General features: G+C 33.5%; 1 protein-coding gene and 1 long non-coding RNA gene across 5 annotated transcripts; one reads left to right on the plus strand and one right to left on the minus strand.

The window, feature by feature from the left end:
* The first annotated feature begins 97 nt into the window (after positions 1 to 97).
* On the plus strand, positions 98 to 1,667 carry LOC114277745 (uncharacterized). Its single transcript, XR_003634720.2, has 3 exons — positions 98 to 235; positions 1,141 to 1,255; positions 1,376 to 1,667. It is a non-coding gene; the product is annotated as an uncharacterized LOC114277745 (long non-coding RNA).
* A 2,861-nt stretch (positions 1,668 to 4,528) lies between these two features.
* Positions 4,529 to 12,393, minus strand: LOC114277743 (sm-like protein LSM36B). 4 transcript variants are annotated; one of them, XM_028219683.2, is made up of 5 exons: positions 12,243 to 12,393; positions 11,743 to 11,807; positions 10,068 to 10,184; positions 4,913 to 5,026; positions 4,529 to 4,829 (listed from the first exon to the last, which is right to left on the minus strand). In XM_028219683.2, the coding sequence occupies exons 3-5, from the start codon at positions 10,180 to 10,182 to the stop codon at positions 4,783 to 4,785; spliced, it is 276 nt and encodes a 91-aa protein (XP_028075484.1). In that variant the 5' UTR covers positions 10,183 to 10,184; positions 11,743 to 11,807; positions 12,243 to 12,393; the 3' UTR covers positions 4,529 to 4,782. The 4 variants fall into 4 exon arrangements, with proteins under 4 accessions (XP_028075484.1, XP_028075485.1, XP_028075487.1 ...); XM_028219684.2 differs by having other exon boundaries at positions 10,068 to 10,187; positions 12,243 to 12,390; XM_028219686.2 differs by having other exon boundaries at positions 12,238 to 12,388.
* Positions 12,394 to 16,004: the final 3,611 nt, after the last annotated feature.

Genomic DNA, 16,004 nt, shown 5'->3' on the forward strand with positions numbered 1-16,004 from the left:
ATAAAAAAGAAATTAATAAACAGTGCATATACTCCAAACAATTGTGTTGATGAACATATATATATAGAATTAAGCTTTTCCATTTGTTTCCTTGTATATAATTTGTGTGTATGTGCATCTCTCATCTAATGTGTGTTTGTGTGTGTGTTTTTTTTTTTTCCTTCCAGAAGGGTGTCCGGGACTTTACCTTGATTAATTCTAGCTACATGTAATCTCTTACCTACGAATATACCAGGTAATTACCGGGGCATTGGATGGCCTGCTTCAGGGGGTGATGTGTTTTATTTTGTTTGGTTTTTTATTAATAGAAAGAAACATGGTATATAATTTGTTTTAACAACGTACTTGGATTATTAAGCTGATGAACAACTGAAAGCAGGGTGATTGTATCTCCCTGTTTAAGGGATAACCCAAGTAGGACCCATTTGACTGCTTGCGTACTAACTTCTTTCGATGCATCCTGAATCACCACCACCCTTTGACGACTTTGACTTTGGGCTTCCATCAAAAACTTATATGATGATGGTAGTTTAATTTCGTTGTTCAAATCTTTCACAGTTTCACTTCACTTGTAGAGAGAGAGAGAGAGAGAGAGGGAGAGAGAATAGATTTAAGGTGTTACGATAAACCTAAAAATTGTACAAATATATTTTCTTTAAAAAAAAAAAAAAAAATCTTTAGCCCAAAGCCCCTGAGCTATGTGTAGGTACAGATTTAAGGATGAAACTGCATGATTGTGAACCAAAAGATAGATTTAAGAAAAGGCCATGTTGAACAGACTAACTTGACATGACAAAGATACTGAAAAAAAAACAGAAAAGCAAAGAAAGAACAGAAACTCAGCAAAATTAACACAGAATAGATGAATGAAGAAGCTAGGAAGTGATTTTAAAAGGACTGAATGGTGGTGAAAGCAGGAAAACATGTAGTGTGAGTTTGTTGAGGCGCATTGGGTTTGGATATGCGATGGCAATTTGATAGCATATGTAATGTATTGCACAGAGAGAGAGAGAGAGAGAGAGAGAGAGAGAGATTGGTTTTCAAGTTTTGGCTGATTGTTTACTTCGTTATTTTCAATGCTTAGTTAATATCTTTAACTGCTATTTTTTCTTGGCTTGGTTTGGCTTTGTGTTGTTGCAGGAAAGGACAGGTGAAGAGAGTTTATGATGAAAACAAGGCTTTCCCTTGTGTTTAATTGTCATCGTTCTTTTCAAAAGATTCATATAAATGCTTTTTGCATCGTTCTTTTCGAAAGGTTAATGCCAATGATTTTTGCTAGAGTCTTGACATGCACAACTAGGCTTGGTATCTTTGCGCCAGCAGGATGACTTTGAGTTATTTATTTTATTTCATTTAATTTTTCTTTTTTTTGTAGCAAAATTTTATTTACAAAAACAAACATTGTCTAATTGCTGCGCGCAGCAGGGACTCTCCATTTCCCTCGGGATGTGTTTGTTTGGACAGACTGGATAAGGGGATTGTAATCCATCGGACTGTTAGTCCGGGATACATTGTCCCGGGACTATTTGGTTAGATTGGATTTGTATCCTATGTTTGTTTAGTCATGGGATTAGACGTCTGGATTGGACTATTTTTAGTAAATCCAATATTTGGTTAGACGGACGGGATAAGGATAAATGTTCAAAAGACAATTTTACCCTTATAATCTATAATTTATAATTTAACAACACTAAAAAAATTTAATTTATAAGGTCACAATTTTTAATTTATTATTTTCAATTAAATTAAATTAAATTTATATTTTATATTTTTATTTAATATATAATTTTAAATAACGACAATAAAAAAATAATTTTATTTAATATATAAATTAAATTTTCAACAACACTAAAAAAATTTAATTTATAAGGCCATAATTTATAATTTATTATTTATTATTTTTAAATAAATTTAATTTATAATTTATATTTTTTATTTAACATATAATTTTAAATTAACAATACTAAAAAAAATTTATTTAATATGTAAATTTAATTTTTTAATAACACTAAAAAAATTTAATTTATAAGGCCATAATTTATTATTTTTAATTAAATTTAATTTATAATTTATAATTTAAATTTTTTATTTAATATATAGTTTTAAATTAACAACACTAAAAAAATAATTTATAAATATTCAAAAGACTATTTTATCCTTTTTTAATTGTTCACTAAGTAATAGCATGGAGGGTAAAATGGACATTTTACAAAATAATTTCATGGGATACCAATCTCATGGTTTTTATCCCACACCCCCATGGGATAGGATAGTACCATGTTTGTGGGACTAATAGTCCGGAGTAAAATTTTTCAAACAAACAATGGACTATTAGTCCGATAAGACTAATAGTCCAATCCCACCGTCTTATCTCTCAAAACAAACATGCTCTTCATAACTTGACGAAAAATATTCGGATATGTAAAGTCCGTAATCCAACAATAATTCAAAGTAGAATGGACTGCAGAACCAACCAAATAAAAGTTCTTGTGAAAATTGTATTTTAATATTTTGAAAGGGTTGGGAGTTGTCATTTTTTTTTTAGTTGGCTCCAATAGGGTATGGTTTTGGTTTTGGTTAGGGGTGCAACTTGGGTGGGTTTGGTCAGGTTGGAAAGTTGTCTAAGTCCAACCCAAGTTGCACTGAAACTTGCCCAGCCCGAATTATAACCCGAAACTACCTGTCCAAGCCTAACCCGAGTTAAACTCGAATTGTCCGAGTTGTCTGAGTTGCCCGAATTGTAAATGAATTTCAAGTTTTTTTTTTTTTCAACTACATTATTAAATTATTAAAATTTGCCTCTATTTATATTTTTTTATATAGAAAATCATTATTACCACCAAAACAAATAATTTATATAATGTAAGAGAGATGGTGCTATAGTAGTCCTTACAATTTATAAGTAAAAATAAAAAATAAAAAAAAGTAAGATTTTATTTTATTCGTATATATAATAATATATATTCAATATGATTTAATAATTTAAATTACTTTAATATAATGTAATGGCTAATAATTTATATGTATATTTGATATTTTTATATATTTATATATGTATAATTCGGACTTCGGGTTGTTCGGATTGTTTGACGTCTTCGTCCAAATCCGTCTAAATTTAATTTGAACTTTTGAATTTTTACCTAAGTCCGTACTGAATTTAAAAATATCTTGTCGAAACCTTAAAAAAATTTAAACTAAGTTCGAATTGTTCGGGTTGAGTCCGCCCAAGTTACTTGGTTTAACTTCATCAAAAGATTTAAGTATGAGAGTTAAAGGTACAAGATAAGAGGCATCTCATCTCGCCTGATTATAAGGTTGGCCTTTACAAATGGTTGTATATAATAACAAATAAAGATGAAATAATTAAGATAGTTGGGATAAAGACAAGATCTATGGTTTCATTGACAACCTTTTAAAAGTCAAATTATTGCATAGGTCCAGTGCATTCTGTGATTGTGTGCCAGTTCAATAAGGTTTTGTTATTTTGGCCATATATTTCCTATTTTTTTAGACCATGAAAAGATTTAGCTCAATGCTATTGGTTGTATGCACAATCCACATGGTATTTCTAGAATGCAGAAGGGTTGTGAATTTGTTTTGAAGGCAGTTAAAAATTGGTCTCGTGGACCGAAATTATTTATCAAAAAGTCCTATTTATCATTGTAAAAATATTTTCTAAACAAATACAATCTAGTTTACACTTTTCATTCTATATTTTCATACCGTCACAAATAAATTAAAAATAAATAACAATTCACAAATGAAAGTCAAAATGTTTTAATTATTTATCACTTTAATAAACTGATCAATATCATTACTCATCAAATGATCATTTCACATACACAACACATCTAAAGTCTTAAAAAAAAAATCATCATCAAAATGGACAAATACATGAAAAAAATACTATAAACTCATGAACAAATAGGTCTAATCAATGAGACCGGTGAGTAATCATCCATTTATATGATCATTTATTAAAATTAAGCTCCAAATATTTTGAAAATTTGTTCATTATTTTAAAAGAGAGTCCCAACTTCAATTTCAAAATGAAATTGGGGATTCAAGTTTATTTTTGGGTATGGTATTGTTACAAAATTGGATAAATTTCAAACAAATCATGCAGAAATTGTAGGATCGAATCGGGGCAAACTGAGTTTAGGGTTTAACCGGCCCTAAGGGCATGGGCATGGGCATGGGCATGGGCGGACCAGCCCTCGGGTGAAAACCAGAGTTAGCCGGCCCTATGGGGCTGGATTTGGCCAGTCTCATTTCAGTGTTCAGATCAAATCCCAAACTTTTTCTGCACAAAATATGACTCAGAAGGATGCAAGAACACATTTAAACATTCAACAATGAGTCAAGGGTGTTCAAACTCGAAGAAATGGTTCGACACTTTGTGTAAAAAACACAGCAAAAGTTGCACCCAGCAAAGATTTCCACATTTTTGTAATTATTGGCCCACCTTCCACTGATTTGTAGTTTCCCCTATGGGCAGATAGATATCTGTCAAAAGAAACCATTTCTATAATAGTCTAAAAAGGCAACAATAGATAGATTTAAGTTGAGAATCACTTTTGTCTAATACAGGACATTCATGAAGAGAGAAGGATTAGCCCTTGCTTCTCTACATCAACAAATTGACTGAAATCATATTCGAGGATTAGCCAATATTCAACACACAAGGCTTTTGGGGTCTCTCCAGTTTTTAAACAGTAATTCCAACTCATTATCATTTTCCCAAATCCACAAAATATAATCTAGGAGATTTTCTAGTCAATGCTAAGCCCCTTCTGCCATTGTCCTCTTTGATGTACTGATGTAGAGTACTGCATCAAGACAAACTATAGTCACTGCCATCGCTAACAAATAAAATATTAATGAGGAAATAATTGTCTTAACTATCAATTACCATTATTTCCGCGAATAAATGCATCACCATATTTATTTTTCAGCTGCCCGTTGACATACTCTTCTGTTTGCTCCATAGCTATATTCATGTATCCATCCAGACAGGCTAAGATGCCTACACAATAAGATGAACTGCATTAAGATGGGCCTTCATATATGCGTTGATATTAGTTTTATAAGAAAGTGGGCAGGTACTGAACCACCTAAAGGCCAAAAGCATCTCAAATGTTTAGCAGATAGCAATACCCAAATCAAGATGTAGTGAAGGCTACTGAGAGGTGAACAAGGGCAAGCCAAGAACGGTACAGCCACCAGTTACATGACTTCAACAACTCTCCAGGGAATAACACCACCTTTAGGGAATCCACAAATCACTGTGAATGCAATGCATTGAGCTACAGACATTTTGTTTCTTTCTTTATAATGTATAGCAAACATGCAAGTATCAGATCTTCAACACCCAAGCAGAAAAAGTCCAAGAATGTACCCAATCTTCCCAGTAAAAAACTTTCATCATTTGTTAAGCCACACAAATTTCAAATGCATACTTGACAGTTCGTGGGTCTAATGGGAATGTCAACCAGCGGATTACACCCAAAATTTTCTACAGAAAATAGATACAAGAACATGCCGAAGGAGAGAGAAGAGAGAAAGGGTTGTTTGATTGCACTACGGCCTCGTTTGGGAATAGGCTAATTTAGTAACTTTTTGACTATTTGGCTAAAATATGAGCTACAAAAAACTAGTATGTTTGGGATGACTTTTTGACTTTATACGAAAAGATGTGCAAAACGTAGAGAAAAAAGAGAATCTTTGACTTTTTGGTATGGGTTGTTGGCTTTTTGACTAATTTAGTAACTTTTTGACTTTTTGGCTAAAAGAGAGGTTTCCCAAACGAGGTCCAAGTACACAAAAAATAAAATAAACTCAAAAACAAACACTAGGACTCCTGACCCATAAAGTTGCGGGGTCATGTTCAAAAGACACAAATGCAAAGAAAAAAATTGAAAATCTCACTACAGTAAGACATTCATAGGCCCACCCCTCTCTTTTCCATCATAAATATTCCACGAATGTGGATTCCGATGGGGGTGTGGAATAAAAATTACACTATTTTGGCAATCTCATTCCACCACCAAAAAAAAAGAAAAAAAAAAAACCCCACAAAAAAAACATAACCTAGAACTTTGCATATATGAAATGAACCCAAAAGATAAATGCAGAAGACATGGGATCATATTCACATTCCGCCTCAACATTCCTGCCACCTACACATAGCCTATATTCAACATGTCAATACTAAAGAAAAAAGATACAAATCTCAACAGGTAACAAACGGTAGCACAAATAATGTCATCAATATTTTTTCTCCTTAGCACATGCCTAAATGAGGGAAGGATCACATTGAAGAAACTACTAATTATGACGATGATCTGTTTTATCAACGGCCACATAAAGCTTCTTACACAAGAAAATTTCCAAGAGAAACAACGGTATTTTGTTTATTTGGCCTCTATTTTATTTTTTTTTCTCTGTTTATAAGTTTATTTTTTTGGATGGGTTTCCTATTCATTTTTTTTTTCCCTTCTTGGAAGGAAGTTGTGTTTTGATTAACCTTGAGGTGAACTTTGTTAGGATGAAGAAATTCGTTTACATAAATTGTTGGGGTGTTTACATAAATTGTTATGGTACACTAAGTGTTGATCACAGTTTGAAGGATGAAACCAAATTTTGTTGGTGGTTACATAGTGTAGTGCCATGTTTTTAGGTAAGAAACTGGCCTGACCTCTTATACAAGAACTACTTTCTGTACAGAAGCATGTAACAAAGGTTGAAAATGCATCAGTAAAAAGACAAGAAAGAAAGAAGTAACCATATAGAGTGAAGGATGTCCAAAACCTAGCCAGGCTCTTTAAACTTCATGATGATAATATCTAAAAATTTTGGACAACCTTCTCCACTAATAATAATCAAACAAAAGATTTAAATCTATACACCAAATAAAAATCAGAGAGATTCAAAAATAAAAAAATAAAAAAATAAATCATATGCACACTTCAAAATAAACAACAAAAAGAAACCAAGTAGATTAGTCATAAATCTTTATTGCTGACTGATGTGATCGACAAAATTATAGAAAATCTAATCCTTCTGCATGATCCAAAAGGAAGCAATGGATAAATGAGAAGTCGGACTCCTTAACAGACCCATGTTTTATAGAAAGCAAAATTGGTTGAGCAGTGTTCTACCAAACAGCAGAACACAAGGATACTACTTTGACAAAGCAAGAAAGTTTTGAAGTGTGGAAGAGTGTTGAGGTGTCAATCTAGTTACTTGGTCTTGAGCCTTTAGGGAGCTTGTGCCTACTTTCAAATAAAAAGGGTGGGAAACTACATTTTGGAACCAAGATTACAGAAGAAACATCTGAAGGATGTGAAAATGACAGAAGGACCTAAGATGCATGGACACAAACACAGGTACGAACACGACAGACATCAATTTTCAAAAAATTAAGATATAGACACGGATAAAATACCGCAAAAATTTATTGTGTATACATATGAGAAGCATGGATGTATGGGTGTATTTTTATTTTTTTTCTATTCCTATTTATTTTCATATATTTTACTTCGACCCCAAATTAGCTTTCTTAAAAAAATTATAAATAATAAAAACCTACAAATTGTCCCAAGGCATAATAATTAAAAAATTGGCACACCATGTCACATGTCAGACACTCATGTCCCTGCCGTGCCAAACAAAGAAACAGCACAGAGTCAATGCTTCTCTTTAATATCTTTTTTATCAAGCCTTAGAATAAGCTCCAAAGTGCTTCTATTTACACGACAAAAATACCTCATTACACCCCTAAGTTTACTATTATTTTCTAAAACAATTATATCCCTATCTAAAATTACTAAAAAGTACTCGAACCATAAAAATATAAAACCCCAATTTCTCATTCAACCCACCCATTCCCCATCATCTCTATCAAACCACCACCACTACCGACCACTGCCACAACCTCTCACATCCTTGCGCCGCCACCCAACCACCCCTTCAAGCCCTAGATCTGTCTCTTGCACGCACGCACGCACGACATAGGGTTGCAAGGGTGTGGGTTAAGGATAGCAGTGATTGTGAGGGCGATGGTTGCAGATGTAGGGTGTTATAGGTTTGTAGGTGTAGGGGTCATGAGGTGTAGGGTTGCGGGTGCAATGGTTGTAGAGGTAAAAACTTAAAAGGGCAGTGGTTGCAAGGGTGGTGTGGCTAAGGAGAAGGGGGGTCATAGTGGCAAGGGTTCCTAGGGGGGCTGAGAAAGGGGGTTGAGTTGGTGGGGGCTGTGGAGGGGCTAGGTTGTGGTGGTGGGGTCTAGGATGCTATAACTGGCTTGAGAAGTGCCAAAAAATTAAAGATGGAAAAAAGAGAAAAAAAAAAGGAAAAAAGAAGCCCTCGACATGAGCACCTCCCGCTAAGGCTTAAGGCAAGCGCCTTTGTCGCTTAAGCCACGCTTCTCCACTTTGCCTCGCTTCAACACCTTTGAGGTGCTATAGGCAAGCACCTCAGGTCGCTTTTCACAACACTGAATAGAACATATTTTATTCTTGGAAAAATTATGAAAATAACCTTAAAGTTTAACCCTTATAAGTTATAACAAATTAAAACCTATATATTTAATTTTTTCAGATTAAACCCTAACCTTTTAAATTGATAACAATTCAAATCTTCCGTCCATTTCCGTTAACTTGCTTAACAAAAAGGGAAAAAGAAACTTTTGTACACGTGGCAATTTTTCACAGGCTCTTTTAATTTAATATGAATTTCAACTTCCAATTTAACCACAATAAATCACAACCATAGTTGATCAATCATAAAACATCATCAACCCCACTTATTTTAATCCTATCATGCACTAGACCACACCAAATCAATCCTCTTCAATCTCTATCATTAGAACGTTCTAATGGCTACCAATCTGTATCTCCTTCCCCTTCACAACCCCCTCCATCCTCCTTCACCGATGCCTCTCACTCCCACCACTGTCCCACCCTCCCCCCTTCCAGAAATCAGAAATCCCTAATTAAAAACCAGAAATCCCTAATTTGAACAAACAGAAAGAGGAGAAGAGACCTAAATCCTAAATTAGAAGAAAAAAAAGAAGAGAGAAGAGAAAGAATATGTTCAACGAGGAATCCTCATTCGACCGATCTCTCCATCGAGCTCCATCACCTCTCGACCTGGTAAGCCTCTCGTCTCTCTCTCTCTCGTCTGTCTCACCTATCGTCTCTCTCTCTCTCTCTCTCTCTCTCTCTCTCTTTATTTTTTCTGATTATACTATAATAAATATATAATATATTTTTATTTAATTTTTTTCTTTATAAATTTATATATTGTAGAATAAATTTTATTCTTTTTGGATTTCTTGAATAAAATTAATTTATAATGATTTTTATTAATTTTAATTATTTGGTAACATAATATTAATTTACATTGCAAATATATATATATATATATAATATAATTTGTTGTGTCCCCTGTTGTGTTTGTATCTCTATTTTGTTGAAATTATCATGTCCCGTGTCCGTGTCCTTGCTTCATAGCCTGGTGGCCCCATTTGATCTGAGTCTTGGATGGTAGCTCAAATTTGAATCTTAGATGGTAGATTCAGATTATTTAGATTTATAATCTGCTCACACAATATGGGTCTTTGATGGTAATATAATCCCACAAATGATTTGAATTCTATGTATTGGAAAAAAGTATCACAGAAGATGCAAACTATGTATATGGAATGTCTATATATTATATGCAAGAAAGAATGGTATAAATTTACAAAATTACCCATTTTTTGTTAGTCTAGTTAATGGAAGCCAACATATGATTTCGATTGGGACAAATTTAGAAGATCATGGTTTTAGTTGAAACAACTAAAAATTCAAGGTTTGATTTGTTATTAGGGTCAAATCTTAGGTTTTTTTTTTTTTTTGTGTGTGTGTGTGTGTTTGTGTGTGTGTTTCAAACCTAAGTTGTTCAAGAAGTATTCTATGAGCAGGTGATGGCCTACACAAACAGAAAAGGATCATAAAATTTATAATAAGCAGCAAAAACATATGAATATAAACACAAACGATAGTGGGAGAAATGAAGTCACCAACCTCGATAATCAACACCGGAATTCAATTTGACAACAACAGGTCGCCCACGAATTGATTTGAGAAAATCCGCTGGAGTTTTTGTGGTTGTTGACCCTTTCTCTCCCGTTCCACTCATCTCTTTTGTCTCATATGTTACAACTTGCTTATCAGATGATAGAATTAACAAGATATAGTAATATGATGTATGCAACACAAGAATAGCATAAGAAAAATTGGCAGGTATTAATTAGGCAAATATATTTTGGCAATTCCTACAGGTAGGACCGCAAATGAACTGAGCTGTTCGTGAGCTCAGCTCGTTAAGGGCTCGGCACAGCTCGGTTCGTTAAGTAAATGAACGAGCTTGAGCATGATTTTTAAGCTCGTTTAGTAAACGAGCCGAGCTTGAATAAGCTCAGCTCGTTTATCTTTATTTAAATTATAAAATATGTATAAATAATAGCACAACTATATTATTTATATGTTAAAATAATATAAATAATAAAAAAAAATTGCATTATTGAGCTTCGAGCCAAGCTGAGCTCAAGCTTGATTAGTTATCAAGCCGAGCTCGAGCTGAATAATCGAGCTCGATAAACAAATGAGCCGAGCTCGAGCCCAACAAAGCTCGACTCGGTTCGGCTCGGCTCGACTCGACTCGACTTGCAGCCCTACCTACAAGATATAATCTCATAAAACAAAGAGGTATACATGTCAGCAAATAAATGGGTTGACATAGCTACTAGGGGAAGAAATCCTCAATTCTCAGAAAAGCTCTTGCATAGATAAACAAATTTAGCAACTTACTGTAATGGATAATTGTACACATACCCATGTTCAAACCAAAAACAATAATCCTTATTCCAAAAATGCACAAACATAATTGCAATTCATTTACTTAGCAAAATCATTTTTAATCAAGTTCAAACACTCAACTCCACCATGAAAGCCCTTAAAAACTTAAAAACATCCATCACATTCCACAAGGCAATAATTCTTATAGCACCATATCGTTCAGTAAAGTACTGAACACCCTCAATTTCTCTTGATTCTTGATATACTAAAATCATGACAAAGTCAGCTTAAAACCTGATTTCTATGGCCACTATAAAAATAAATAAATAAAAAAAGCAAAAAATTACTGGACAAAAATTGTCCCAAGCCACCTAAACCATACTACATCTATCACGATCTAAGAAGCACGAGTGTGGATACGGATATGGATACGGGTATAGATACGGGTATGCCGATACGGCAAATTTTTTAAAAAGTAAGGTATACGGGTACGGCTGAGGTAGGCCATTTTTTTTTTTTTTTTTAATTTTAAATTTATAGCTAAATATCCAACATACAAATTAAAGTTCAATACCATAATTAAAAAGAGAAATTACAAAAAAAAGAAAGTAAATCATACCAGCTGTTTTAATATCATTATTACACAGAAATAGAATAGAAGAAATTAGACAAGAGATTTTAATGCCAAACAAGCTAAACAAAAATAAAAGAGAACCATTAACAAGCTAAACTCATATTCCTATAATACAACCATTAACAAAATAATTTGTGAATTCTTTAACTTCATTTCAGTATATAACTTTTCAAATATTTAAATAACATTTTTTTTTATTGTGTCTACTACAATCTACAACAGTAAAAAGAGGGCAAAGTTAAATAACAGAGGATCATTTTACACTACCTTCTTATTTTAAAGATGATTACAGAGAAGGCTCTAGACTTGCAAGTTGCATGAAATTCCAGTGGCTGTGGGAAAAATAAATAAATAAATAAAATATATATCAGCAAAAAAAATGAAGGAGAGTTGAAGAAAAAGGAAGAAGAAATCTGGACAGAACAGAAATCTGGAAAGAAAAAAAAAAAGCTGGACAAGATCAATTTGTTCTTCGTTTGCTGCCAAGGAGTACAAAAATCTGGAGAAAAAAAAAATATTGAAAAAAGAGGAAACAGAAATCTGGACAGAATCTGAAAAAAAAGAAAAAGAAAAATGATATGTGTCTTCGTTCTTCGTTTGCTGCGAAGAAACAGGAAAAAAAAATCTGGAAAAAAAAAAACATGAATCGAAGAGGAAGATGAATCTGGACAGAACAAAGAAGAAGAGGAAGATGAATCGAAGAAGATGAAGAAAAGAAAAAAAATCTGGACAGAACCAAAAATGAATCTGGAAAATCTGGACCTTACCGGAATGTGATCGTTGAAGGAGAGAATCGATCAGCACCTTCGATTAAACCTCTTCAGTAGCTTCGCCTCTTGGGAGTCTCTCTGTGTTTCAAGAAAAAGAGAGCGATAATCGAATAGAGTAGAACCCTAATTTTAATTTGTTTCATGTTTTGTTTATTACAAAAGTACCCCAAATTTATATAATTTTTTTAAATAGACCAAACAAATTGCTCCAGTACCCTTTAATTTGTAAAAAAATCTCGTTTTTTACCCCGAAGTTCCCAAAAACGTACTCATCTCGTACCCATCATTATACTGATCGTATAAAACGTACTTGGTGCATTTTGGCCTACCCGGTACGCGTGCAACCATATCAATACGTGTACCTGTATTCGGTAAGTACCCAGTACTTCTACGACAATATTTTTAGAGTACTGATGCGACATGCCATAGAATATAAACGTTTCATAAAGAGATGTAAAGGCAAGGAACAATATAATAAATAAGACCCAATCTAGTTAGCCCGAGTACGGGTACGATACAGGTATGCCGATATGGCAAATTCTTTAAAAAGTAGGATACGGATATAGCTGGGGTATGCCAATTATTATTATTATTATTTTTAATTTATAGCTAAACATCCAACATACAAATCAAAGTTTAACATCATAATTAAAAAGAGAAATTACAAAATCAAAATAATTTGCGAATTCTTTCACTTCATTCGAGTATATAATTTTTCAAATAACAATATAAAACCATCAATACTATAAAAGCAATTACAATGAAACAAATACATCAGAATCAGTTTATGAACCCTAAATTTAAATGTTCCTTTCTTTTGTCTTCATAGATTTTAATTTTTTTTATCTTTTATTTTATATAATTCTGATTGTGTCTACTACAGAATTATATCAGGGAAAAAAATCAGATATTGGACAGATCAGAAAAAACAATAATCAAAGAAGAGGAGATTGGCTACAAGAGGAGGTAAGAAAACTCACCGGAAACAACAAAAATCAGATGTTGGACAGATTTGGTTGTTTGTTGCGAAAAAATCTAGAAAAAAAAAATCAAAGAAAAAAGAAGAAGAATCGAAGAAGAAGAGAAAGAATCAAAGAAGAGAAACTCACCTGAATATTGAGCTTTGTCATCGACCAGTACGTCGTCTTCAAAGGAAAGTATAATGGCCGAATGTGTTCTTTCTTCGAAATCGTCAAGATTGTGTTCTTTGCTAGAGAAAATCGAATCAAAACAATAAACCTAATTTCAATGTGTTATGTTTTTATTATTACAAAAGAACCTCAAAGTTATTTAATTTTTTGAAATTGACCAAAAAATTGATCCGTTACCCAAACAATTGTTGAAAATCTTGTTTTTTTTTTTTTAATCTTGGTGTATCAAAAAACGTACCCATTGCGTACCTGGCTTCTACATATCGTATAAAATGTACCCAATGCATTTTTGCCGTACACATGTACCGGTATGCGTACTCGTACCTGATAAGTACATAGTACTTGTACGGTAACATTTTTGGAGTACCCGTACTTCATAAGATCCAATTTAAAGCGATATAATAGAAGTTTCATAAAGAGTTATATTACAAGACTACTTATGTCTATTGAATATAAAAGTTTGCCCCTTTGGCCTCATTTTTTGCAAGAGAAATAATTTCTTTTTGCTTTTTATAATAAATAGAATAATTTTCAATTTACTACAACGCTCTGTTTGTTTGGGCGAAAAATATTTTCCATAAAATGTTTTCCACATTTTATGACATTTGGTATGGAAGGGACTGAATGATGAGTGCTCATATGGTTTTCTGTAGCTTTAACTATTATATAGGTGTTAACGGTTGCTCTTGGTTCGCTCTACATCTTTTGACTGCAAAGTAGCATAGATGACCCTGTGAGCTTTGTGTGCCTCTACCAGGATTTCCCATGGGGCAGACCTTTTCCTCCGTCATGGTTTTGGTTTAGTGGTTATGGATGCCACAGCCGTGGAGATGTGAGTTGCTTACTAGGCTCTATGTTATTCATCTATGGTTGAAGCTGGTACTTGCAAGAACATTTGTTATCCTTGGTTGGTCTTGGCGTTGTTTAGCTTGATGTATTGGCCTGTTAGTTAGGCATTTTCTTTATGTGTTACTTTGTTGTAAGTTTGCCTATGTATCCTCTCCAAAGTTCTCTTATATCTTTAATGGCTATAAAGCACAAGTATGAGTACGAGTACTGGTATTGGTACGATATGGGTACATTGATATGGTAAAATTAAAAAAAAAAAAAGTAGTGTACGGGTACGGCTTGGTACATTTGTTAAAAAACTATTTATTTTTAATTTGGAGTAATGCAAAAATTTGTTCAATTGTTTAATGTGTTGTGTTTGGTTGTGTTGGTGGTTCATATTGGTGGCTTGTAATGTATAGTTGTTGTAGGTGCCATTTTTAATAGTATTGCTAATGTATCGCTCCTAGTTTCTTTGTCTCATTTATTGATGGCATAAGTAACTAGGGGCAAAATATATTAGTAACACATTATGTTAGTTTCTTTGTTTTTGTTTCTCTCCCCCTATTTTAGAGGGAGTGTAGAAAATTGTATGGTTTGTAGGGAGTTTTAGTAGTTTGGAGTATGCTTTTTGTAGACTTGTATATTTTATTTTTTATTTTATGACTTACTTCTCCCCCCCTCCCCACCCCAAAAAAAAAGGTACTACGGAAAACAAAATTCAATAGAAAACATTTTCTTTGGTCAATGGAAAACAAGCCTATTTAGGAGGAAAAAATTTTCTACTATTAAAAGGCGGAAAAAATTTTCGAATCAAACTTTTATTAATGCCACCACATTACTATCACTACTTTCAGCTCCACTACCACCACAGCCACAACCTCAACCGTTGTCGTCATCATCACCCACAACCACTACCGCTACTACCACCGTTGCCACCACAACATTACCACCGCTGCCGCTGCCGCTGCCGCTATTGCTGCACAACTATCACCACCACCACCCCAACACCTCTAACGCCACCTCCATCTTGCTGCCCACTATCACCGCCACTACCGCCGGACAACTATCACCACCACCACCACCATCGTCGGACAACTATCACCACCACCACCCCAACACCTCCACCTCCGCCTTGCCGCCTACTACTACCACCACCACTAATGCAACTATTAATATATTAGTTTTAAGAACCAAACCAAACATACGAAAACATTTTGTATGAAAAACATGCCGAAATAAACAGAGTGTAAAAGATAATTTATCAATCAAGAATTTCACATTTTCCTGCCCTTTTCTTTTCCCTCTACAAATCTACACACACACACACACACACATGCTATTTTTAACCCAATGAAAAGAAGGTGGAAACAACTTCTAACTAAGGCTTTGCTAGATTTTTCTTCTGCATAAACTTAGAACAAACTAATAACTTGTTTGAAAGGGGGTGAAAATCTAAGAAAATAAGTAATACTGACATCTCATGCAAAAAGCTGTAACCTGAAACATGAGTTAATGGAGTGTAAAAAAGACAATTTTTCCATCTATTTTACATTGAACTCATGGTACACGTTGTGAAAAAATAAAATAAACTTCCTTAAAGTCCCATTTCAAAAAAAAAAAAAACTATAGATTATGGCTTAACGGATTACAGATAATAGATTTGAAAAAATATATATATATATATATCAGCAAACCTGCAATTTCATAAATTGAAACCCTAAAATCATAAATCAATGGTTTTAGGATTTAATTAAAAAAAATGAAAAAATGGCAAACA

Source organism: Camellia sinensis, chromosome 10 (assembly GCF_055761805.1).
Source record: "Camellia sinensis isolate YWXY chromosome 10, ASM5576180v1, whole genome shotgun sequence".
In the NCBI taxonomy this organism is placed as follows: domain Eukaryota; kingdom Viridiplantae; phylum Streptophyta; class Magnoliopsida; order Ericales; family Theaceae; genus Camellia; species Camellia sinensis.

Excerpts from the sequence above, each read along its gene's own strand:
- LOC114277743 (XM_028219683.2), bottom strand. The coding sequence starts at position 10,182 with ATGAGTGGAACGGGAGAGAAAGGGTCAACAACCACAAAAACTCCAGCG. Across the intron at positions 5,027-10,067 it reads TTCCGGTGTTGATTATCGAG|GCATCTTAGCCTGTCTGGAT; the intron begins GTTGGTGACTTC and ends CTTATTGTGTAG. Across the intron at positions 4,830-4,912 it reads ATTTATTCGCGGAAATAATG|TACTCTACATCAGTACATCA; the intron begins GTAATTGATAGT and ends GTCTTGATGCAG.